Source organism: Balaenoptera physalus (assembly GCF_965194825.1).
Source record: "Balaenoptera physalus genome assembly, chromosome: 20".
In the NCBI taxonomy this organism is placed as follows: Eukaryota; Metazoa; Chordata; class Mammalia; order Artiodactyla; family Balaenopteridae; genus Balaenoptera; species Balaenoptera physalus.
Window position 1 is genome coordinate 48,850,778 of NC_138901.1, and position 26,500 is coordinate 48,877,277.

At 43.0% G+C, this 26,500-nt stretch overlaps 1 protein-coding gene and 1 long non-coding RNA gene across 6 annotated transcripts in view; one reads left to right on the top strand and one right to left on the bottom strand.

Annotated features, from left to right (window-relative positions):
- The window catches only part of FAM222B (family with sequence similarity 222 member B), a 65,980-nt gene that overhangs the window by 3,924 nt on the left and 35,556 nt on the right, over nucleotides 1-26,500 (bottom strand). For all 4 annotated transcript variants that reach the window (XM_082442812.1, XM_082442810.1, XM_082442813.1 and 1 more), the window contains one exon: nucleotides 7,527-7,648. In XM_082442812.1, the coding sequence (XP_082298938.1) occupies nucleotides 7,527-7,608 (82 nt within the window). In that variant the 5' untranslated portion in view covers nucleotides 7,609-7,648. The remainder of the gene's footprint in view (nucleotides 1-7,526; nucleotides 7,649-26,500) is intronic.
- LOC309650897 lies at nucleotides 4-26,019 on the top strand. Of its 2 annotated transcripts, none has more exons than XR_014257803.1 (2): nucleotides 4-2,427; nucleotides 23,305-26,019. It is a non-coding gene; the product is annotated as an uncharacterized lncRNA (long non-coding RNA). The 2 variants fall into 2 exon arrangements; XR_014257804.1 differs by lacking the exon at nucleotides 23,305-26,019 and adding an exon at nucleotides 3,998-4,245.

Sequence of the window (26,500 nt, forward strand, 5' to 3'; positions counted from 1 at the left end):
AGAGAAGGGGAAGGAGAGCAAAGAAGGAGACGGAGCTCATCAGTGCCAAGCCAACCAGCCCTTCTAGATTTCCCATTTGAGGGCCTGAGGGGCAGGGCGAACTAAGCTGTCACCTCTAGTCTTCCACTGAGACCCAGCCTCAGCCCCCACAAAAACAAGCACTGCTCACATTTAGTGAGTACTTCTAATGGACCAGGTCTTGTGCTGAGTGACAGGCTATCTCAACGAATCCTTGCTACTGCTTTAGGAGGCAGGTACTATCATGGTATTCCCACTTTACAAATGAGGTCACTAAAGATCAGAATAGCAGAGCAACTTTCCAAAGTCTTGTATCTTAGAGAGCCAGAACTTGGCCAATTCTCACATGGAATTCTCTCCAAGTTCCTACCAGCCCATCCTGGCCTGAGGGTTGAAGGTTCTAAGCAGAGCTGTTTGTCAGGGCCCCTCAGTCCCTGCCCCATGACACCCTGGGGAAGAGGGTACCCAGAACGACTCCTCTACAGTCTGCAGTTGCCAGTGAGGCATCAACTTTCTCTCTGCCTTGGCAGCTGGGGCACCGTGCCGACTGGGTGGGCATCCTGGCGCAGCAGACAGGATGCTTCTTTTTCAGGGGCAGAGGAGTAAGCTGCCAACATCCCTTCCCCATCCCCAAGTCACAAGTTCACTTTTGTTTACAGCTTACTCTAAGCCTGACTGGGTGAAGATCAAAAGGCTTTATTTATTTCCTTGTGGGGGTAACAATAATGACAGGGCAGCAGGGAGGGAACTGAGGAGAAAGGATTCAGAGAATCTTTAAGTCCTGAGAGCCAAAAATAGTCTGTATTCGGCCCTTGTGAGCTGTCACTTTCCAAAATGAAAGAGGAAAAACCTGCCCTCTTTGGAGACTGCGGAAACACCGCTCAATGGGCCTCATTAATGCTAACAGTCTCTTTGTTCCCATCTCCAGTTGCCTCCCTTCAGGGGGCTCCAGCGGATGTCGTGCTTCCATCAAAAAGGAAAAGGTTCTGAGAACAAGAGCTCTTTAACGATGCCAGGCTCCTGGCAAGGGGTCTCTGCTCCCTTCTCCCTCTCTCTGGGGAGGGTCTCCCCTGAGTATACACAGAAGGTGCTTAATAAAGGCTTGCTGAGTAAGTACACAGACTGCCCAGAGCAGAAAAAAAAGGGGACTGGCTGGGAGCCTTGGCTCAGCTAGCTGATTCCCTCCCTACTTCCTCCCCTTCTAGGGGGCAGCCAGGGCAGACCAAGGACTGAGCTGGCCAAATGCCTGGCTTGTGGCCTCAGCTGGCTTGGCCCAGAGGAGACCCCATTCAAAGTCATGTCGCTGGGCATCAACTGGAACAGAAGTAGTGAGTGTGCTAGCAGGAAAAGGGGACAGCTGCCTGCGTTAGGTGACATTGCTGGTTGGCTGGCAGCAACTGCTTAGAAACTGCTGCTCTTGGAAGCAAGAAAAGAAAGCTCAAGTCCAGAAGAGGCAGAGGGATCTGGACCCATGCTCAACAAGGTAGAACTTAGCAAAAAGGGTACAGAAAGGAAAAGGTTTGTGCTTTCAAACACGGGCACAATGCCTTGAACTTAGTAGGCACTCCCACATATTTAAGGTTCTGCTTTATTTACTGAGTACAGAATAGTTGCTCCGTCCATAAACGAAATGTTTGTAAGATGACTGATTTGAAGAAGGACTGATTTAGAAGGATGAATGTGACAGTGACAACTGAAGGCAGGAAGAAGAGGGAGGCAGAGAGGCATGGAAGTCTCCCACCTACTAGGTAGCACTAGCTGGCAAGGAGGTCAAAGCCTGGAGAACAGAGTTCTGCGGCTTCTTATAAGCCACTGACCCTTAATAGGCTTCAGTCTCGACAAAGTGGGGCCATTTTCTGACCGGTTTTACATTCTCCTGGACAAGAAGACACCAAAAAAGTCTGGGATCACTGAAAGATCTTCCCTAAACTCAAGGCACCAGAATTTCATTAGAAGCTGCCCTGGTCAGCCACTGTACTCTTGTGTGACTGATCAAAAACATGTGACATTCCTAGCTCAGTGTCTTCCTTACCCAGAGCAAACGTGTAGTAAGTGCTTGGTAAGTGTACTGTCTGACTGAACAACTGGGACTCGGCTGAGTAATGTGAGTCTGAAGCTGCTGCGTTTCAGTTCAGACAGGAAAGGAAGGTCCACCCCTCCATGTTGGAAGAGCTTTCCTCCATGTTGATGGGCTCCTCTCTCTGAAGGTCAGGGAAGAGAGACTGGTACAGTGGCTTGCTGAATAACAGAGCTCCTTTGCTCCAAGTCAATATCAACTCTAAGGCTGGTTTTTTTCTAGCAGAGGCAGAGGTATTGATGGCTTGGCCTCAATCAGAAGTGTGGAGTGGGACACTACACCCGATTAGCTCTCTCTGTGCTGCCTCCACTGATGTTGACAGTGGTGATGAGGTGAGGTGAGGGGCGGGAAGGGTGGACACAGGCTACAGTATGTTAAGGAAGAATCTCAAGGATGAGATGAGCATATTGGACAAGAAAGAGGCCACATTCTGGGAATCCAACACCACCCACCTCATGTACCAGATTTCAGCCCAACCCTTAAAAAAGAGCCAAGTTTTCCTCAGTACTTGATCTCAGTCCCCACACAGGCGCCCTGAAGCCTTTCTTTCTTCTGCATCACCTTCCTCTAAATGCACAGCTAACACAGATACTACAGCTTTGTAAGCAACTTATTTAAATATCTGGTACCAGTGCTGTCATTAATCGAGACGTAAGGCAGGGTAGAGAACAGGGACTCTGTGGTTAGAAAAAAGAGAGATCCAGATTCGAGCACTGGCTTTATTATCTGACTACTCAGTCTCTCTCTCAGTCATTCCTCATTTATAAACAGGGATGATACCTGCTGTCTACCTCACAGAATTACTAAGATCAAGAGATCCAATGAATGGGAAATGCTCTGTGAACAGGAACTATGACTGTCCATAGTTATTATTCAAGGATAGCAGGTTTGGCTGAGTCTGCCCACAGACGGGACAAAGTAACCTGACCATGGAAGCCCTAACTGCAGTACCTCCTGAACTTGAGTCTGAGCATTACATGTAGTAGAGAAAGCACTGCTGTCTTTTCCAGGAACTGGGGGCATCTCCCTGAATCCAGGCTTCCCTGCAAGGACCTCCCTGCTTATCCTTCTGTTTTGAAGATCAAAAGACATGGGTGGCTTATGCAGCAGGAACCTCTAACCTGTGGAGAGACACAGGCAGTGTGTGTCAAATACAGGCTCTGGAGTCTGACCCAAGTGTGAGTTCTAGCCCAGTCACTGAATAGTAATGTGACACTGACAAACACTCTCATCCGAAAAGAAAGATAAGAGAGTCTCCCATATGGAATTATTGAGGAATGAATGAGAACATACATACAAATATTCAAGATAGTGCCTGGCATATGGTAAGCACTCAACAAATGTTAGCTAATGTTTCTGATATTTCTCTGTAGTTTATCCAGTCACTGGGCCAATTCACCATTTCCAGGTCTTTCCACTAGGGGGCAGATAAGCATACAGAGAAGTAGTAAAAAATTAATTTCCATACTTGCCCTAGGCCCCAAAACTCTACAATGAAATAGGTCACAGTAACTATCTAAAAGATGATTTGAGGACTCAGGGACCTTTGGTCATTTCAACCACTCTACCCAGAAATATTTATCAAGCCACCCTATTTATATACCTGACTGTGAGCTGGAAAAATAGGAGCAGATGCTTGGGGTTAAAGAAGAAAAAAATGTTCAAAAACACATTTTCTGGGGAACTGGGAGAAGACGGGTCAGAGGAAAATAGATTTGCAAGTACAAAGTTCCAAAATGGCTGAGGTCTCTCAAAGCAAATGACATTATGGAATAACAATCGAGAAAAGTGCTAGGAGGGCATCCACCTAACCACAACTGTGGTCTTCCACCAAGTGCAGGACCCACCCAGAGGCAAGATGTCCTTTAATCCAGCCTGAACTATGGCAAATTATATTTCTAGGATGGAAAATGCATTGTGATGATGTGATCCTATACATGTAGAAGAGGAAGGGGAGAAGAGAAAATGTTGGCCTTTGAAGGGACCAATCCTGTGACTCTGTACATAAGGCAGCTCAAGCCTGGGGAAAAGTGATTAGCCAGGTGACTGACAGTGTTGGGCCAAGAAGCCACATATGCCCTCTCCTGACCCCAGACCCATTTCCCCTGCCTTGGAGCTGACTCTTACAATATAAAGTATATTAAGCTACACCCTCTTGCACTGTTGGTGGGAATGTAAATTGATACAGCCACTATGGAGAACAGTATGGACGTTCCTTAAAAAACTAAGAATAGAACTACCATAGGACCCAGCAACACCACTACTCGGCATATACCCTGAGAAAACCATAATTCAAAAACAGACATGTACCACAATGTTCACTGCAGCACTATTTACAACAGCCAGGACACAGAAGCAACCTAAATGTCCATCGACAGGTGAATGGATAAAGAAGATGTGGCACATATATACAATGGAATATCACTCAGCCATAAAAAGAAATGAAACTGAGTTATTTGTAGTGAGATGGATGGACCTAGAGTCTGTCATACAGAGTGAAGTAAGTCAGAAAGAGAAAAACAAATACCGTATGCTAACACATATATATGGAATCTTAAAAAAAAAAAAATGGTTCTGATGAACCTAGGGGCAGAACAGGAATAAAGATGCAGACATAGAGAATGGACTTGAGGACACGGGGAGGGGGAAGGGTAAGCTGAGACAAAGTGAGAGAGTAGCACTGACATATATACACCACCAAATGTAAAACAGATAGCTAGTGGGAAGCAGCTGCATAGCATAGGGCGATCAGCTCGGTGCTTTGTGACCACCTAGAGGGGTGGGATAGGGAGGAGGGGAGGGAGGCGCAAAAGGAAGGGGATATGGGGATATATGTATACATATAGCTGATTCACCTTGTTATACAGCAGAAACTAACACAACATTGTAAAGCAATTATACCCCAATAAAGATGTTAACAATAAAAAAAAAAGTATATTAAGCTATAAATATCAGTACCCCATCCCCTCACCAGATACGGAGTTCCGTGTTTTGAGCATCTTTTAAGACCCTCCCTAGGATGAGGGCAGGGAAAGGCTGAATAGCAGTTACAAAACTGGTTGTAAGGTCTCTACAGCTGATAGGCCTGGGCTCTGAGCAGCTCCTTGGCTGCTGGTTTCCAAAGGAGACAGCTTATACTCCATCTCACCTTAATGGTAAATGCTTAATGCGAACAGCTGTAAGTCACAAGACAGGATTTTCTTCTTCTTTTTTAAATTTTTGGCCACACTGTGTGGCCTGCAGGATCTTAGTTCCCCAACCAGGGATCGAACCCACGCCCCCTGCAGTTGGAAGCACGGAGTCTTAACCACTGGACGGCCAGGGAAGTCCCAGGATTTTTGTTTTCTTACACATTTTGGGAGAGGAAAGAAGAAAGTAAGTGGGCTTAAAAACACCACTGGGTTTTCTACTCTGCAAAAGTTTAGGTGTAGTTAAGGAGAGCAACAAGAGAGTCAAAGGGATTCAAATACACTGTCCCCTAAACGGACAGGTAAGCCTGAAACCAGGGAAAAAGGAAACCTCAATTCCTGAATAGAGATTTGGGACAGTGGTTGGCAGAGGCTACTTGGGGACTGCTTTGGGGAGAAGGGCGTGAAGGTCCAAAGTCAGCAACTAAGATAAAGCTGCCAATTTGCCTTTCTTCCCAAACGGTTCAGCCCTTGATAGTACATCTCTGGGTGAAGCTGCCAGAGTGTGCTAAGGCGCCTAGAAGAAAGACGGTGAGCTGCTCTTTATCTTGTTGCACGCTTCCGAGTACACTCCCTCCCCAGCTGTGTGCCTGGAAGTCTGGAACCAGTCACAATGCAGTGAGCATGCAGATTTGGGTGGCCAAGGAGCCCAGACAACTTCCTCACCCAATTATCATTTAGTAAGAGAAAAGCTGGGGAAGAGCTGGGACAGCAGAGCTGGCCTACTGTGTCAAGCAGCTGCAGAAGGAAGACTGTCACCTTCAGCTTTGTCATTACGCAAGTTGGATTCACTGGCCAAATTCTAGAACTAGCCAGGCTCTGAGTCTTACTCTCCCTCAAAGAAAGGAAGTCAAGAGGCCAGACCATTTTTAACTTCTGAAGATGATCTCACAGAGCAGGGGGCGGCAAACTATAGCCTGCAAGCCAAAACCCAGCTGCTGTGCTTTTGTAGAAAGTTTTACTGGAGCATAGCCACACTCATTTGTTTACATACTGTCTACGGTTGCCTGTGCCCTACGACAGCTGAGATGAGTGCATGTAACAGAGACCATACGGGCTGATCCACAAAGCCTAAAATATTTGCTATTTGACTCTTTACAGAAAAAGTTTGCCAACCTCTGTCATAAAGGATTCAGGTAAGGTGCTGAAGCTCCTTTTCTATTAAGGGGTAAGCCTAGATGCCTCATTGATTTTCCCTTTTTGCTCTGAAAGGAAAGTCTATTCCAAATTTAGGGCCATTTTTACACTTGAAGATGCCGTACATGGTAATAAGCCAGGAATAGACTCTTTTCCTTGCACATGATGTAATACAGGGATAGAAGGTAGGAATCTGGGAAAATACAAAGTATAAAGCCCCAATTCCAGCCAACGTAAGACAGGAATCTAACAGTTCTCAAAAACTCCATCTTGTAGCAAGTATATTAACAGGAACACGCCCAGAGAGACTGAGCAAGCTAGCTTCTTATCCGTTCTGGAAGCGAAAGCTTCTTTACTTGCTGTGAACTGAGGGCCACAGCTCAGAAGGCAGACAGAAAAGCCAAAGGGAACTGTCTATTTCCATGGCAGAGAGTGCTCAGAGAGCTCAAAACAACAGAACAGTGGATACAGTTTGTTTCAGAGATACAGTAAGTAATCTGGACTGTGAGTTTTCATTCAGTTCCTCATGGGGGTTCAAATTGAAACACTTCTTTGATATATATCCTGTAAAACTCCTTACAGCCTTGTTGCTTAACAGATAACTATCAGCAACAATTAAAATTAAGATGACACACACTGGGGAACTCTAGTATTTAAGAGGATTTCTCAGGACTTCCCTGGTGGTCCAGTGGTTAAGAATCCGCCTTCCAATGCAGGGGACACAGGTTTGATCCCTGGTCGGGGGAACTAAGGTTCCACATGCCACGAGGCAACTAAGCCTGCGTGCTCTGGAGCCCGCGCACCGCAACTACTGAGCCCGCGCGTCGCAACAAAGATCCTGTGTGCTGCAATGAAGACCCAACACAGCCAAATAAACAGAATAACTAACTAAATTAATTAATTAAAAAAAAAGGGAATCTCTCTAATCAGAGAAGTGTCTCACAGTGTTGACAAGTTTTGCAGCTGCTTTCTTGCTGTCTGTGCTGAAGAATATCTTGGAGGTACCAAAATTCATGGTCAGTGTACCCCAAATGTGCCTCTGGTATAGCTCAAATGTAGGGAAAAAATAAAGGATCACATCCTTCCCTGGGATCCAGAGTACTTACATTTCTGAAGTCCAGTGTTCATCTGCGTGTGAGAAAGAAGCTGAAAGGACAGGTCACCTGGCCCTGGTAGACAGGCTAGCATGGCAGACCAGCATCAACACAACATGAGGCAGTCACTCACACTGTAATGACAAAAAAACAAGGTCATGGAACACAAGGCAACTCACTCAAGGAAGATTATCAGGGACATCGGATACGAGCAACAGTGGTCCAGGTTTAGACAGATAAACAATTTAATTAGTAGCATGTTGGTTGAAAATATATCTATGTCTTTATCTGTAGCACAATTTGCTCTCAACTATTACTATGGCTCAAATATTTCAGTCAGCACAGATGCTTGGGTGGGAAAAATAAAAACTAGAAAATACCTATCCACACAAACAATTGAAGGTCTTTATGTTCACAAGCTATAGATGCACTCGTTTGGCATCTGCATTTCCTGTAGACTGCGTCTCCGTACTGTTTTTGGGTAAGCCCACGTGGCTGCCAGATAAACGGCATGCTGGCTTTCATCTGTGCCCCAGCTGAGGCAGGAGCAGAAAGGCTAGGGCACAGTCTAACTGAGGTGAAGGAAAAGATGATTTCTCCCTGAAAACAGAACAATGTTCCTGAAGAGAGCTCGCCCTCATAGGGCCTGGCTCAGTCTATTCACAGCCTTGGCTGGGGGCTGGGGCAGTCAGACATCTCCAGAGACAGTACAGTATATGAGTTGCAAAGGCACCCAAAGTCCAACTTATGACCCTGGTAATCTGAACTTTTTTTTTTTTTTTTTTGGCCACACCACATGGCTTGCAGGATCTTAGTTCCCTGACCAGGGATTGAACCTGGGCCCTCAGCAGTGAAAGGGCAGAGTCCTAACCACTGGACCGCCAGGGAATTTCACCTGAACTTACTTTTAAAAAGAAGAAGGAACAAAGCATCCTAAGAGACAAATTAACTACTATTAAAGCAAACTCTGTTTGTATGTTTCTAGGGATTCACCTTCTTATTGCCATTCACACAATTAGACCTCCAGAACCCAAAAAAAGAAAAAAATTGCTTTGCTCCCAGGGTAAATCAAGGAGGTGGTAGGCTGCCAGCAGCCCTCTTTGGGCAGGCAATCCTGACATTGTATCAAGATGGCATGGTTTCATCAGTGAAGTCTTCCAACAAGAGGTATACAGCCAAAGCAAGCAGACACTGATGTAGCCTTCTGTAGGGAAGGAAGCCTTGTCAACAATGCAAGCTCCCTGTGTACCAAGGACCAAGCTTTTTCCCAAACAACCATAATGTACTAAAACACATTAAATTCCTTTCCCATACTGCAAACCCCAGAAATCAAGGTGGCATATTAAGGCTTTAAATCACAACAAAAGAGGAATGGGGGAAAGCTCAAATGTTAAACAAAGACCACAAAACCTCTCTCTTTCCCTTAGAGGGCCCTCTCAAGTATGTGAAACTACTTTGTAAAGATGAGTATCACAGAGCTCCAGCTGGAAAGGCCAGGTAGCTGAAAAGATACTTTGTAAAAAAGGCTACTCAAACTGTGTCTAAGATAGCAAGTGCAGAAAGAACTGAAGAGTGAATGCCTCAATGAGAATGGAGCTGCCCCAGAGTTCTGGCACAGATTCAGTCTTTTCAGGTCTCTGGTGGGTGGGATGACAGTATGAACACAGTGTGTCAACTGCAGTGCCTCAAGAAATAAAAAGTCTTCTGTTAGGGTCAAATGACTGAGGTACTGCTCACAACCCTTCCCTTGTGAATGCTGATCTCTATTTAATAACCTCTCCCCTATGGTCCTAATATAGCTGAGGGCAAACTCCAAGGAAAGGAAGAGAATTAACAAATACTGGAGCCTAATATTGTGAAATGGACTGTGTGAGGGGCTTTAGTGGCGTTTTCTTATTTATTTATTTAGGTATGTATGTATGTATGTATGTCTGCCTGCGTTGGGTCTTCATTGCGGCAAGCAGGGGCTACTCTTCGTTGCAGTGTGCGGGCTTCTCACTGCAGTGGCTTCTCTTGTTGTGGAGCACGGGCCCCAGGAGCGCAGGCTTCAGTAGTTGTGGCGCACAGGCTTGGTTGCTCCGCGGCATGTGGAATCTTCCTGGACCAGGGCTCGAACCCGTGTCCCCTACGATGGCAGGCAGATTCTTAACTACTGCGCCACCAGAGAAGTCCTAGTGATGTTTTCTTAATTACGTCTCCCAACCTTTCTTGGAAGTAGGCAATAAATTCACTTGTCATCTCATCATCTCTAGCCTGGATTACTACAATAGCCTTCCAAATGGTCTCTCTGTTCCACCCTTGCCCCATCACCCAATCTATTCTCCACATAGCAGCCAGAGTAATTTATTTTTTTTAATTGGAAATCATATCAGCTCAAAAATCTCCAATGACTTGCCATCTCACTTAGAATAAAATACAAAATCCTAACGTGGCCCACAAGGCCTTCCATGATCTGTTACATGACCATTACCTCTCTGACCTCATCCTCTAACCTCCCCTGCCCCTCTTGCTGACTCTACTTCCAGCCATAGTGGTCTCCCTGGAGCTCTTCCAACGAGCCAAGCACACCCCCACCTCCAGGCTTTGTAATTCACCTGGAAAGCTGAGATACTGTGACTATGGAGGTACAAAAAACACATTCATTCAGCTCTCTTGCAGATACACTCTCTCCCTGTACTTTCTGGAAGGAACCAATCTATGAATGATCACTGTAATCTCTGAAATACCTAGTAAATCTTGATGCCTTGCAACCAAGAAGAGACGAGTGGAAGTTGTGTATCCTAAGAGTTGACTATAACATACTGCCCTTCAAGTCACAACTCTGGATTTCAAGAGGCAGAACAGGGGGCTTCCCTGGTGGCACAGTGGTTGAGAATCTGCCTGCCAATGCAGGGGACATGGGTTCGAGCCCTGGTCTGGGAAGATCCCACATGCCGCGGAGCAACTAGGCCCGTGAGCCACAACTACTGAGCCTGCGCATCTGGCGCCTGTGCTCCCAACAAGAGGGGCCGTGATAGTGAGAGGTCCGCGCACCGCGACGAAGAGTGGCCCCCGCTTGCCGCAACTAGAGAAAGCCCTCGCACAGAAACGAAGACCCAACACAGCCAAAAATAAATAAACAAAATTAATATAAAAAAAAAATAGAGGGACTTCCCTGGTGGCGCAGTGGTTAAGAATCCCCCTGCCAATGCAGGGGACACGGGTTCAAGCCCTGGTCCCGGAAGATCCCACATGCACAGGAGCAACTAAGCTCATGTGCCCCAACTACTGAGCCTGAGCTCTAAAGCCCGTGAGCCACAACTACTGAAGCCCACAAGCCAAGAGCCTGTACTCCGCAACAAGAGAAGCCCCCGACCACAATGAGAAGCCCGAGCACTGCAACGAAGAGTAGCCCCTGCTTGCCACTAGAGAAACCCCACGCGCAGCAAGAAGACCCAACGCAGCCAAAAATAAATAAATTTATTTTTAAAAAAAAGAGGCAGAACAGGAGAGAATTAAGCCAGTTAAACTGTGGCAAAAGGCATTAATGGATTTACTGACAGCAAACAAAGGAACAAAAATAAGAGGTGAATTCTGTAAAGACTCCAGAAAGTCAGTTTTTAGTTTGGGCAGGAAGAAGTAAATGAATAAGAAAGACACCAGAGCTTGGGACCCTCTATGATTATGTTCCCAACCAGAATCACCCAGCAAGTCTAGAATACTCTTGAGCTCTTACTGGCATTAACTGGGCTGCTAAGAGTACAGCCCTTAGTTTGTGAACCTTTCTTTAAGAGTTCTGCCATCCTTAATCTTCAAGCCCCTTGAGCAGTTTTACTGTAGTCAAGAATCAGATTCTGCCAGGGCAGGGAAGGCAGAGAATGTGGCAAGGTCACGAAGGTTGTGATGAAACAGGAAGGAAGCAACTTCCTTCCACAACCCAGTCTAGAAAGCAGGGATGCATAGTATAAAGCACTCCTCTGGAGGCTTGACAGCTGAGCACAAGCCTTTTATTTAAAAACTTCAAACCACCCACACATTTTGATTACCATCTGGCTTTTTCTTAAACGTTAAATTCCAATACAATTTACAGCTGATATTTCCAGAAGCACAATTAGACCAAGAAATCAACATGAGCTCTACCTTCTCTGAAAGGGCCTCAAAATTCAAGTCCAGACTACTGAACAGTATCAAGTAGTAACCTGGTGCTCAGACCAAATGAGCTGCAGACGCCACAGAGAAAGAAAAAAGATCTTGGCAGAGCCTCTCTGGGAGCTCTCAGACAGCTTTCCCACCACCAGCTGGTCTGCTGCCTAAGTAGGGGGACGACAGTATTACCATGAGCACAGAACTAAGGTGTCCAGACTCTCCTGGGGCATTTGCACAAGTGCTAGCTTCTCCCAGACTACCTCTAATTAAGGAACAAAAAAACCCTGTCCCCACTGAGAAAATTCAAAAGGACTTTCATCCATGCCCCCCACCTCCCCCGCCCCACTGAGACTGACAGAGGTTTTATTAAGAGCTGTGATGTTACACTCTCTGCTTTCCTGGGTGGCATCTGATAAAGGACCATCTCTGCCTTAGGACAGGTTTGTGCTGGTAGGAAAACCTCCGCTGTCTGTACTGTTTGTCCCTGTTTATGCTTACGACCACTGAAGGGTAGAAAAGGAGGAAAAGGAAGACTCCTCTTCATATTTTTTTTAGTGAGAAAAGGAAGGGAGAGAAAATAAAATGCTAGCAAAGGCATTTTTACTTGGGGGCTGGGGGTGAAGCGATCTAGAGTAATCACTTCCCAGCATAGTCTCCCACTCACACCCTAGTGCCTTCCAGTACCCTTTTTTGCCAAGTCTCTCTCCTGCTTTCCTTCTCCTTCCCTGCCTTCAACCCCACCTTCAAAAAGAACCCCCCACTACCGCCACAAAAAAAAGGTTGACTAGCCCAATTTCTGATTCATGCTGTGGTTCAAAATTTTAAACCTGCCATTTATGGACTTTAATCAAAAAATGAAATTGAGAGCAGTGCCATCTCTGAAATACCAAGTAAAAAAAAGAAATGTTAATGCCCCATGTAATTTGACTCCACTTTATAAAATATACCCAACAGTGAAAATCCTAAGCACATGCATCTTAAGAGAATATGATTAACACTGAGAAACTACATTAATTAAAAGAGTCATCACTATCTCTGATTAATAAGCCTTCTCATCCATGAGGTAAAAGGCTTATCTAAAAACACTACTTTTCAATAGTGGGGGTAGAAGTTTTATCCTACTGTTTCCCATTCTTTTACTCCTGGGGCCCAAGAAATTAGGTTAAAACCTAACGGAAATACTGCTCTGGGGAAAATAAACAGGGTCAAGGATGGCAAATATTACATGTTTATCAAATCAGACTCTGCAGAATCAGTCATCTTATGGTCTGTGTCAATGAAATAATCTATTCAACTGGTAATTTTTGTCAGTCCAGGTAACTGTGAACTTCCAACTACCTTGTACTTTTCACTATTTACCCAATCTGAATAACAGTCATTGCTCAAAGGCATCTTTCTTCTCTATCTTTAACTCAATAGGGGACTTAAAGTCACTTGTAACTGTAACCTCACAACTCTGGGCTGGGAGAAAGAGCAGGAGAGAAAGATGGATGTTCACTCTGGACTAACTTTGTTGAAAGCCCAGAACTATCCCTGCTGCAAACCGTCTCCACATAGCTGAACACAGAGGCTCAAGGGGTCTGGAAACATTATTTCTTTTTTTTAAAATTTATTTATTATTTTTTAAATTTTTATTTATTTATTTATTTATTTATGGCTGCGTTGGGTCTTCGTTGCTGCGCACGGGCTTTTCTCTAGTTGTGGTGAGCGGGGGCTACTCTTCATTGTGGTGCGCGGGCTTCTCATTGCGGTGGCTTCTCTTGTTGCGGAGCACGGGCTCTAGGTGCACGGGCTTCAGTAGTTGTAGTTCGTGGGCTCTAGAGTGCAGGCTCAGTAGTTGCGGTGCACGGGCTTAGGTGCTCAGCGGCATGTGGGATCTTCCCGGACCAGGCCTCGAACCTGTGTCCCCTGCATTGGCAGGTGGATTCTCAACCACTGCGCCACCAGGGAAGCCCTGGAAACATTATTTCTAACTACCCTTTAAACCCATCACAACAGGTCCTGTTCCTATTCTGTTTCCCACCCCCACCCTGGTCCCTAAAGGTGCTTTCTCTGCCAGTGCTTTCTTTAGCATGAATACTCTTTCCTAGATCCTCTTATTATTTATTTCATCTATGACCCAGTGCTTTCTCCTGAATTTGTTATTCAGGTCCTAGGAAAGTATTTGCCCTGGACATTCTAACCTTTCAACTCGAGTGTGAGCTTCCAAAGACTGTCTTTTATTTATCCTTCCAAGTTACAGGGTCAGAAATGAGATTATTCATGTAACAGACGTTTAATAAATATTACTGGCTCACATTCCAGAAGAATAGCAATATACTTTAATCCCAGGCTCTGGAATTCATCTGAATTTAGGTCCTTGAAACACATGGATAATACAAGTGCCAAAAAGTGCCCATGCCCGTGTGTGCACAGGTGCCTTTACTCTGAGAGTGAGAGAGCAGAGGAGACAAAAACTGCCTAGGTACTTTAAAAAAAAAAAAAAAAAAAAAGGCCCAGGTACTACTTTTGCATTGTATTGAAAAGTATCCTTTGGGACTTCCCTGGTAGTCCAGCGATTAAGACTCCATGCTTCCACTGCAGGGGGCCAAGTTCGATCCCTTGTCCGGGAATTAAGATCCCACATGCTGTGCAGCAAGGCCAAAAAGTAAAAAAAGAAAGAAAAAAGAAAAGTATCCTTTGGCTTCTGTACTTTCATCCCCATTAGGTAGAAATCAGTGTTCCTAAAAATGTGAAATGCAGGCTGTGTTCATTGCAAGCCGCTAAATCAGAATTTGCAGTTTTTCATTATCGTATGTAATAGCCTTCAGTTTCCTATCAGGGTTGTATCACTATAACTTAAGCTGAACAATTTTAGAAAGGTAGACTGACCTTTGTATTTAACCACATTCATAATCACAAGCAGAGCTCTCAAGCTGGGTAGAATTTTACTCATAAGTACCTGGGACTGTGCCCAGCAAGACAATGAGAATAACAAGAAACCAGAAGAAACCGCTTCCTTGAGATAATACACAAATATTGGATTTTTACCTTTTACAATTTCCTGTAGAAACTTGTATCAAATCAGAAACTTTCTGATTATTACTCAGATTAAATATAAGTTAACAAATAACCTATAATTATGTGGCAGCTTTTAATCTTCAAAGCCCGCATCACACATGAGTCCATGAAAAGCTGCCAGAGAAGCACAGATCTCACACCCAGATGGGGAAACTGAGGCATAAGAGCTAATCATTAAAAAAAAAAAAAAAAAAAAGGAAATCTGTAGGAAAGATATCAAAGTTGGGTGCAATTTTAAGACTCAGGGTGTCTAAAAAGTCTTTTAATAGGCCTTGACTGAGCCCAAAACAAGTCAGATCATAGACAGGTATTCATTCTGGTAAAAATGAAAAAGGCAGTTCCTCAGTATAGCTTCTGTAATTTTACAGATCAAAGACACAACATGGAAAAAGAATTTGAAGAATTTAGCAGGCTGTTAAAAACCGTTGGCAAGCATGTGTTTAAAGAACATCTAAATGAGTTGCTTACTCACGCCCTTTCTCCTCCCCTCACCTGCACAGAGGCCGCATTCTCTAGTCACTCCCTTGCCTCAGAATCACCTCACCAGAGCAGGCCCCCTAACTCAGTCTAGAGTCTGGCTTTCAAGTTTAAAGGGTGACAGAAATTTAAGAGACTTAAGGTCATTTAGAAAGCCTGCTTCATTTTCTTAAAAAATGTGTTTTATTGAAGTTGATTTACAACGTTGTGTTAATTTCTGCTGTACAGCAAAGTGATTCAGTTATACATATATATACATTCTCTTTCATATTCTTTTCAGTAGGACCTTGTTGTGTATCCAGTCTATATTTAATAATAGTTTGCATCTGCTAATCCCAAACTCCCAGTCCATCCCTCCCCCACACCCCGCCTTGGCAACCACAAGTTTGTTCTCTATGTCTGTGAGTCTGTTTCTGTTTCGTAGATAAGTTCTTTTGTGTCATATTTTAGATTCCACATATAAGTGATATCGTATGGTATTTGTCTGTCTTTCTTTTCTTTCTTTTTTTTTTTTTTTTGGCCAAGCTGCATGGCTTGCAGGATCTCAGTTCCCCAACTAGGGATCAAACCCGGGCCACGGCAGTGAAAGCCCAGAATCCTAACCACTAGGCCACTAGGGAACTCCCCTTGTCTTTCTCTTTTTGACTTACTTCACTTAGCATGTAATCTCTAGGTTCCTCCACGTTGCTGCAAATGGCATTATTTCACTTTTTTATAAGCCTGCTCCATTTTGAGTACGTAACTACATGACATTATTCTTTTTTTTTTTAATAAATAAATTTATTTATTTATTTTTAAATTTTTGGCTGCATCAGGTCTTCGTTGCTGTGCACAGGCTTTCTCTAGTTGTGGTAAGCGAGAGTTTCTCATTGCAGTGGTTTCTCTTGTTTCGGAGCATGGGCTCTAGGCGCGTGGACTTCAGTAGTTGCAGCACGCGGGCTCAGTAGTTGTGGCTCGTGGGCTCTAGAGCGCAGGCTCAGTAGTTGTGGCACATGGGCTTAGTTGCTCTGCGGCATGTGGGCTCTTCCCAGACCAGGGCTCGAACCCGTGTCCCCTGCACTGGCAGGCGGATTCTTAACCACTGCACCACCAGACAAGTCCCCACAAGGTATTATTCTAAAACAAATATAGATGAGAGTGTTTGGGTCTGTGTGTGCTTCTGTTTCCTCACCCCGGTGCCAAGGTGTCTTCTTTTCTGGGTCTAAAGTGCCTCATCCAAGCTCACTGCTGGGTTTAGAAATTTCAAGAGATATTTATAAACCCATATTTTTGCTATGTAATGAGTAACACTGATTTATATTGCCTAAGAGAGTAGTTTGTCAAAACTGCAGAGAATGGTTTTAATGAAATTTTGAAGAGGTGTTGAAGAGTTATGAATGGAAGCAGTGAAAGGAGACAGGATCCACAGCAACATCTGAATGCATGTGCGTGGACTGAAGACACAACTCCCACCAAAGTCGTTGGAGAAATATAAGCAAGTACTAAACATATAAAGAAATGGAGCAACTATCTAATATTTAAAGAAATGTAAATTAAATAGAATGACATTTTATTTTTTGATTAAAAATTGACAAACAGGGCTTCCCTGGTGGCGCAGTGGTTGGGAATCTGCCTGCCAATGCAGGGGACACGGGTTCGAGCCCTGGTCTGGGAAGATCCCACATGCCACGGAGCAACTAGGCCCGTGAGCCGCAACTACTGAGCCTGTGCGTCTGGAGCCTGTGCTCCGCAATAAGAGAGGCCACGATAGTGAGAGGCCCGCGCACCGCGATTAAGAGTGGCCCCCGCTCGCCGCAACTAGAGAAAACCCTCGCACAGAAACGAAGACCCAACACAGCCAAAAATAAATAAATAAATAATAATTTTAAAAAAATTGACAAACATGTTTGAAAAAAAATCTAGAACACACTGAGTCAAGGATACACTGAAGAGTCACTAAAGTGAGATGTTGACATATTCTTTCTAGAAATAAATATGAAGTTTTTAAAATATTCATACTCTTGATATGGTAACTACATTTCTAAAGTCTAACTTAAGGAAATAATCAGAAATGTAAACAAAGATTTCCATACAACTCTCTTCACTGTAGTATGGTTCATAATTGTGCAAAAACTCCAACAATCTAAATGTCCAAAAGTAAGGAAATCGTTATATAAATTATGGGCTATTCATCTAATAAAATTAGTATGAGCCTCCCAAATTAAAAAATATATATTGTTAAAAAATATCTAAGGACAAAAAAATGCTTATAATATAAATGCTGGGTTAAAAGAGTATATATAGGGCTTCCCTGGTGGCGCAGTGGTTGAGAATCTGCCTGCCAATGCAGGGGACACGGGTTCGAGCCCTGGTCTGGGAAGATCCCACATGCCGCGGAGCAACTGGGCCCGTGAGCCACAACCACTGAGCCTGCGCGTCTGGAGTCTGTGCTCTGCAACAAGAGAGGTCGCGACAGTGAGAGGCCCGCACACCGCGATGAAGAGTGGCCCCCACTCGCCGCAACTAGAGAAAGCCCTCGCACAAAAACAAAGACCCAACACAGCCAAAACTAAAAAAAAAAAAAAAAAAGTATATATATATATATATATATATATATATATATATATATATATACACACGGTATAATAATAATTTTGTAAAATTTATTATATATACATAAAAATTATGAAGTCATTTGTATTTGACCATTAAATGCATTACAGCACTTTGTGGGGATAAATTCTCATTCCTGGACTATCTAGTTCAGGATAACATTCTACTTAGCTTTCATTTCTTGAATATAAAACGAACAGAGCCAAGGAAGTAACAGGAAAAAACTGGATGGCAAGGGCAGTCATTTTCTCGTAAGTTTTCAAAAGGGAAAAACTCACATATAGATAAGTGTCAAGTGCAGCTCAAATCACCTGAAGAAATCTGGATTAACAAGAGGCAAAACATCAAAGTGGTTAAGAGACAAGACTGAGTTTGACTCTCAGCTCTGCTGCTTACCAGCTATGTGACCTTGGGAAAGAAACAACTTCATCTGTAAAATGGACCTAGTTCATGGGATTGTTGTAAGAATTAAATGAGTTTAATATACTCAAGTGTTTAGGACACTGGTGCCTGAACATTATTCAAATGTTGGCTCTTACCACTTTCTTAATCTATCAAAATCCAGGTCACTTTTTATTTTCCCAACACAACTAAACCACCACCTTACATTTTATAGTTCTTTATACTCTGAAACACGTTTGCATACAGTATTTCACTTGAAATTTAAAACAATCTTTTAATCTATATGGAATAAGTATCATTCCCTTTCCATAGATGAGCAGGTTTAGAAAGATTAGGTAACTTGTCTAGTGATATGTAGCTGGGATAGTGGACCTCATATAGAGTCTCTGTCATAACTCCTAGACTTGTGGCTCATTCCATTAGACAAGTATTTTCTAATCTGTAGGCTGTCACCAGCCTTTAAAAAAAAAAAATCACAAAGTAACAGTAAGAATGCTTATTGTTTCATGACTCTATTCCAGCTATTTAAATTATATGTGTATTTACTGGGATGCAGTCTTTATTGTGGGCACAGATGAAGATGTTCGAAAAACACTGCCCTATACCACGGCTGCCTCTCAAGTCAATATTTATTAAGTACCTATCATAGCCCTCTTCCTACACTATTATATACAACAAAAACATACAATTCTAAGCCATGGTTTTGTTTTTTAAGTGTAATTATCGACTTTCCTATGGATTTGGGGAACTACCTGTCCCACATCAGCACTTCGCTCTGTAACTCTATTATACTATTATACTCTGTAACTCTTCGGCTACCCTAACACTTTGGAATCAGCTTTTAGTGAAAATTCCTTTTTAAAAAAAGGGGCGGGGCAGCAACTATAACCAAGGTAAGACTGCATTGGGAAAGTGACTACATAAAGGCAAAGAAACACTTTAGGTTCGAGTGGTCAGACTTTCTTCCCCAGGGGAAAGCTCTATCATTCACACTGAGGAAACTGTATCAGAGACTACTACAAGTAATGATCAAACACAGTTATCTCTCATTCTCAATCCTCATACAGAAAACTCTTCCCTTCCTATTCTCATGCTCTTTCCTGAATGTGAGAAGTAAACCTTGACTAACTCTGAACGTACTCTCAACTCATACCTCTTCTAAGTCAGTTTCCATTTTGGACACGCCTACTATGACGGAAGCTGGGCATCACACAGCCCACCAAGGTCTCTGACAGGAAGCATCCCTCTGCTCTTTAAGATGTTCTAAATTTGGGGGGATGAAAAGGAGCTCACGCTTTTCCATGGCTATGCATCTACTATTTCCACCATATATTCATTTGGTCTGTTACCTTCTTAGAACTAGTTCTCTGTACACAATACCTTGAGCTTATGTGCCTTAGATTTCTAGTGTAGAGTTTCAGTAAGGCTAGTAAATTCAGCGCAGGTAGGGAATGAAGTTATGCTTACAGTAAACACATCACCCTTCACTGTATTAGTATTATTAGGGTTAGTTTGGCAATAGGCAGATTTTAAGGTAATAGGACAAGGCATGATTGATACACTAATACGTTCTGTTCATTTAGGCCCTTCCTTCTGCCCCAGCCTGAGTAGAGGACAGTGAGGAATTCTGATGTATAACAACTTTGGGGGAGGGTTTCTAGAGCCTTAGTGAAAATCAAAAGATCTTGCCTTGCCATTTCACTAAGACTCACTATCACCTGAAGCTTTACGGCTCACACTCCACATATCCAAGGAATTACCAGGCTTCTGAAGCTAAAGGTGTTTCTGAAAGCAGGAGAGGCTGACAAACCTCAAAAGGACCCAGGAACTGAAAGCTTACTGAGGAAGAGAAGCAACACCTCCCCCCATACCCTGCAAACTACCACAACTGGCTAATGAAATTCAGAATACTGGCTATATCCACAGGAAGACTAGAGAACAGAGAGACAGTCCCTTCCCTGCTGGAAGAATACTTTGATAGCTAGAGTAAACACCCACAGAAATAAGATTCTGAACTTAGCTTTAGGAGGCTTCCTCATTTCAGGAACTGCCTTAGGAAACAAAACAAAAACTAACAAAGTAGTTTTAAATTTTTCAAGGACTCAAAGTACTACAGCTCACTCACAGATCAACCCATCAGCAGACTGGCCCTGAGAAATTCCATAATCATTCATCATTGTTGTATGTCAGTGTGTGACCGGTTCTAACTGGTCAAATATGTGTCTTATACGAAATATTAAGTGCCACCCAAACAAAGCAATTTAACTCAAGATTACTTTAGCATTGAGTGAATCAGGAAAAAGTATATAAATACACGTTTTATCTTACAGATGTCTAAATGTTCTGTCTTCCTTTATCTCAAAGATACCTCAAAGAAATGGCTAACACTACACAAATTAACATTTTATAGACAGTGGCAGAAAACAAGTTCACAGCTCTTCTATTCCTGGTACATGCCTCCTTTACTCAGTGTACCTATTCACTGTCCTAATTTCAACTCTGTCAACTTCTCGCTCTGGGGTCTCCCTCACCAACTAAGTGTCCTAACCAACTTTCACCCAATTCCCTCTGTTTCAACTGGATTAGAAAGAGAAGGTACCCAAACAGAGTACAGAGTGCGGAGGGTATCCACAAAGTTGAGGGTGGGGAGCCCTCATGGGGGGAGCCAGAACCCAAGTGGTGTGAGAACATCCCCAGAGGGGATGGATGCAGCGACTACTTCCCATTCAATAACAATGAGCCCCAATAGGGTCTGCTCAGATCTTGGCTTCTAAATACTAAATCCTCCACTAACAGGAACAAAGGCTCCTTGGAGAAATGGCTGAGGCAGAGAAAGTACTAGATGAGGCTGGTACATACTACTGTGCAGGAAAGGAAGTGCTCAAAGAATAATAGTGACATGTCAAAGAACACAGAAGCTACAAGATGCTCAACTGGTGAGGGAAACTCCAGAAAGATAAGTTTACACAGTAGTAATTAGAGGGAACAGAGAATGGATGCACTGAGTGAAGGAGGCGTATACTAGGAATAGAATAATTAGAAACTTTTTTTCCTACCACTGTTCAAAAGATGTTAGTTTGGGTTAATGTCAGACAAACCTTTGAAATAAAAGGACAGCAAATCACTTGGGCATCTTTAAGGGTTAAACATATAGTTATGTATTTTTTTTTCCTGATTTACTGGCAAAATCTGGGATAATTTGAACATCAAAGTAAATAAAGATAACAGATTAAATTTAATAAAATGTAATAAGTTGAATAAAATAGGAAATCATGAGTCCATACTAATGTAAACAAACTAGTAAACTGAAAGGCTTAAGAGGAAAAGGATATTTGCATGGTATCAAATTGTCTCCTCCCAAAATACTTAGTAATTACAAAGGGAAAAGAGTAACTTTACACTGGAAATGCCTAGCAGGCACCACCTTAACCAAGTGATCAAACATTCCCAGTAACTGGACAAATAAAAATTCTGCACTTCTTGAAATTATGCAGTGAAGAACACAGCATCACTCCTGCGATATTCCTGTTAAAGATATATAACCTAAACTAAACACGAGGAACCATTAGACAATCCTAAATTGAGGACTTTCTACAAAATAACTCAGTAGTGTCAAGGTCGTGAACATCAAAGAAGGCCTAAAAAACTGTTCCAAATTGAAGGAGACCAAGAAGACATAAGAAATAAATGCAAGGTATGATCCTCAACTGGACCCTTTTTGTAATAAAGAACATTACTGGTACAGCTAGCAACATTTGAGGGGTGTCTGAGAATTATATGATGGCAATCTGTCAGTGTTAACTTCCTGATTTTGATGGCTGAATTGTGATAATGTTGGAGAATGTTCTTGTTCGTAGAAGATAAACACCAAAGTATTCAGGATGATGATGCATCAAGTCAGCAACTTATTCTCAAATGATTTAAGGAAGAAAAATATTCTCTGTACTGTACTTGCAGCTTTTCTATAAATTTGAGATTGTTTCCAATTTTTTTTTTTTTGGCTGCGCTGGGTCTTCATTGCTGCGTGCTGCCTTTCTCTAGTTGTGGCGAGCGGGGGCTACTCTTCATTGCGGTGTGCAGGCTTCTCATTGCGGTGGCTTCTCTTGCTGTGGAGCACGGGTTCTAGGCGTGCGGGCTTCAGTAGTTGTGACACACGGGCTCAGTAGTTGTGGCTCGCGGGCTCTAGAGCACAGGCTCAGTAGTTCCGGCACATGGGCTTAGTTGCTCCGCGGCACGTGGGATCTTCCTGGACCAGGGATCGAACCGGTGTCCCCTGCATTGGCAGGCGGATTTGAACCACTGTGCCACCAGGGAAGTCCCTGTTTCCAAATTTTTTACTAAAATTGTTAAAACAAACAAAAAAAACAAGATAGCAGTGTTGAAATCTGAAGGGGGGCGGTGTGGAGATCATAAAGAAGAGTTGAAAAGAGTGGTCTGTTAGAAACCATTCTCATTTTATCTCAACGCAGGTGACATCTCTGAATTGGTGAGTGCCGACACTGGGGTTCTTGCCTTCTCGAATAGGTTTCCTGTATCTTTCTGCCTCATCAACTTCTAATTTCTTTTCAGCACTTATCTGAATAACATTTTCTCCTGTGCCTGCACTTCAAATTCTCTCCCAACCTCCACTCTCTTCTGGCAATGCTTCCACTAAGTGGCTTTCATACAACTCTCTTACCCTAAAGATGGAAAATTTCACCTTTAGAAAGGTTCCAAAAGCAATGTCTTATCCTGAAGGAGGCACTATTAATGACCCTCCTTTCTTTAGGCCTGACATTCACTAACATCTCCATCAAGTTCATGTTTTAGTAAGAGTTTTTCAACGCCTTTTCTTCTAAACACATATAACCTATGCTCCACGGGAAAGCCTTGTTATATCTTCCAGACTGTAACAGGGTTTTGACACTCTTTCCTCCCACTACACAAAAAGTTTCAAATGACATCATAAGCTTTATCTCCAGACTTCCTGAAATGTAGCAACTATAACTAGCTTCTCTACTTTCACACCAGCAGCAGCTGGCAGGCAGAGTCTTGGTTATTCTACAGCAGAAAGGTTTTCAGTAACAATGAAGAGCTTTGAAGCAGTACAAAGATGATGTTTATCACTCATCCTTTCCTCTTCTTTCCTATTTAGGGTGATCATGGAAGTTTTGGAAGAGGAATAACTATATTATAGTCTGTCTCCAAGCAGCCATGAACTTTCTCCCCCCCACACCCTTTTTTTTGGCTGTGCCACGCGGCTTGTAGGATCTTAGGTCCCGGACCAGGGACCAGGGATTGAACCCGGGCCCATGGCAATAAAAGTTCCAAGTCCTAACCACTGGACCGCCAGGGAATTCCCCTTCCCTTACTTTAAACAAACACTAACAAAAGCAGACTCTTAAAATGCATGGCCATACTCTTTGGCAACTTATCCTCAACAAAATTTTTATGCAGCCACATCCATGAAAATATCTAAGGAGATTGACAGGCCCTTGGGAAGAGAGCCTAGCAACAAAGGACACTAAGGTGAGCAACAACATCCAGAGTGAAAGCAGCAGCAAGTCACCTAGAGATCGAGGAACAGCCCTAGCTGGAATCAGCTTCACTCTTCTTGTGTTAAAGAGAGAAAATTTTGCTTACAAGCCAATTCAGGGTAACCATCAAACAACAACAGAGAAAGAGGAAATAGCAAAGGAACTTCATCATCTTTAGAGAAAGACAAACTATTTCCTTTTGTTTCTTCCCTGTTTCTCTACCTAGCAAGGATTGTTTCCAAAGACATTATGCAACTTTCTTTTAAAAATCACAAACTAAAATTCCTATAGAGCTAAAGAAACGTGTCCTCAGTGTCATACTGACTTTATTTTTTTAATTTTTAATTTATTATTATCTTTTTTTTTTTTTGGCTGTGCTGGGTCTTCATTGCTGCATGCGGGCTTCTCTAGTTGCGGCGCGCGGGGGCTACTCTTTGTTGAGGTGCTCAGGTTTCAATAGTTGCAGCGCATGGGCTCAGTAGTTGTGGCTCACGGGCTCTAGAGCGCAGGCTCAGTAGTTGTGGCACACAGGCTTGGTTGCTCTGTGGCATGTGGGTTCTTCCCGGACCCGGGATCAAACCCGTGTCGCCTGCATTGGCGACACTGGCACAGGGGGATTCTTAACCACTGCACCATCAGGGAAGTCCCCATACTGACTTTAGTGCCCAAAAGTTTTCTTTTGCACTTTTAGTGCAAGCAGAGGACTAAACTGCACCTTGCTAATTACTATAATCTTACAATAAGCACATACTCCTGTGAATGACATTTAGTTCCATCTCAGTCTATTCTCCCATGATAAGCAGCAATGAACTCAAGGGTATGATGTCAGAATATAAAAAGCCATTAAGGCTGCTCCTCATAGATTCTTTTAAAATATGATCCTACACAGCTCTTCAAAAGAAGGACAATATGTCTTAATTCTGAAATGGATTTTTACAATGCTTTGACCTCCTATCTAAAAGAAGTCTGGAAAAATAAGTAACTGCAGTGGAGTGAAACATGTCACTCTGGTTATTAAAATCCATCAAGTTCATACTTCAGCCTTAGGATAACTACAGCCAAAAAACTGACTCGCAAGTAATTATCACCACTGTCTGCAATAAAAGTTAATTGGACACAACTGAACTAACGCCCTAGTCATAGGGAAGCTGCAACTGGCGAAGAGCCCACTCCTCCTGCTCCTTCAATCTGCAAATGAAACTGCTAATGATAATCTGTGGACGAACAAGAAATTGCTCTCATGGCTTCCCCACTGCAAATCACTCAGCAATTCCAGCTAATGCCCAGGCATGTTGGGCCAAGAGAAAAATCATTAACCAACACTTCCTTGGATAAAGATGAATTTTAACAATAACCAAGCCCATTAAGGCTGAGAGTTGCTGAGAACTGTTAACTTTCCCCGGACACCCTAAGTAAAGCAATGTGGCCTGATCTCCACACCTCAGTACTATACACGAGATGTGCCCTGTGCCACTAGCATGTGGTAGTAAGAAGAGACATTATGCAAGGCTGGGAGCTACTGTTACACAAATAATTTATCTTCTTGTAAAAGAATCCTGGGTAATCTCATTTTTAGACAGGCAAATGGCATTGCAGATCTGCTTCAATAGCAAAGATTAAATCGCTTCTGAATTGACTTTGGAGTTGATAGATTCCTGCTGCCTGACTCATCTGCCTTCAATTCTGGACAAGAACTGTGCCCTTTCCCCTGGAATTAGTATCAGACTCTCTGCTTTTCAATTCTGTCTACAGCCCAAGAGACTGAGACTCCTAAGGGTATTATGGCATCTTGGGTAGCCACTCTTACAAAAGGGGAAAATTGTGGTCTTTATATCTACAATGACCTGTAAAGTGAGCAGGAGGCAGTAACCTCCTGAGGTGACAGAAGGTAAAAGAGAAAAACAAGTACAAAGTGCTACCTCTGCTTATTTTTTCTTAGGTGGTCTGGGCTCTATCCCAGCAAGGAGGTGGCTAGAGAAATTACTAATGCAATCAGAACCATCCCCAAGGAAGCAGCTGGACCAACTGTCCATTTGGTATACTTTTCAATAAAAGTTATTTTGGAAGGTTGCAGTTTACTTCCTCTAGTCATCAAAATACATTTTCCGATGTGAAACATGGAAAAGCCTAAGAATAGCTCATCCAGTATGTAAAAAAGAGAAGGATCTAGAAACTGTAATATGGATAGTAAAGTGAAACAGGAGTTTAACCTGAAAAAGAGGACACGTAGTAGGAACGTCAATCATTCATTCATTCACTGGGCACCTATGATACACTAGGCACTATAGTAGTAGTAGTACTATGTATTAAGAATACAGATATGGCAGACAAAACCTTGATGAGGTATGTGATTAATGTGATCATTTCATAATATATACAAATATCAATCATTATGTTGTACACATGAAACTAATATCATATTGTTTATCAATTAAACCTCAGGAGGGACTTCCCTGGTGGTTCAGTGGCTAAGACTCCACACCCCCAATGCAGGGGGCCCAGGTTTGATCCTTGGTCAGGGAACTAGATCCCGCGTGCTGAAACTAAGAGTTCACATGCCGCAACTGAAGGTCCTGCATGCCGCAACGAAGACCCAGCACAGCCAAGTAAATAAATAAATAAATAATTTTAAAATAATAAATAAATAAATAAACTTCAGGAAAAGAAGGACGGAAGGAAGGAAGGAAAACAGAGCTGTTTGAAAACTCAAATAATGAAAAAAATACTCCCAGGAAACAATGAGAAAGATGGGAGAAAACAATATGGGTCACTGAAGGCTGAGCAAGAATTTACCAGATTGAGACAGGTAGGCCA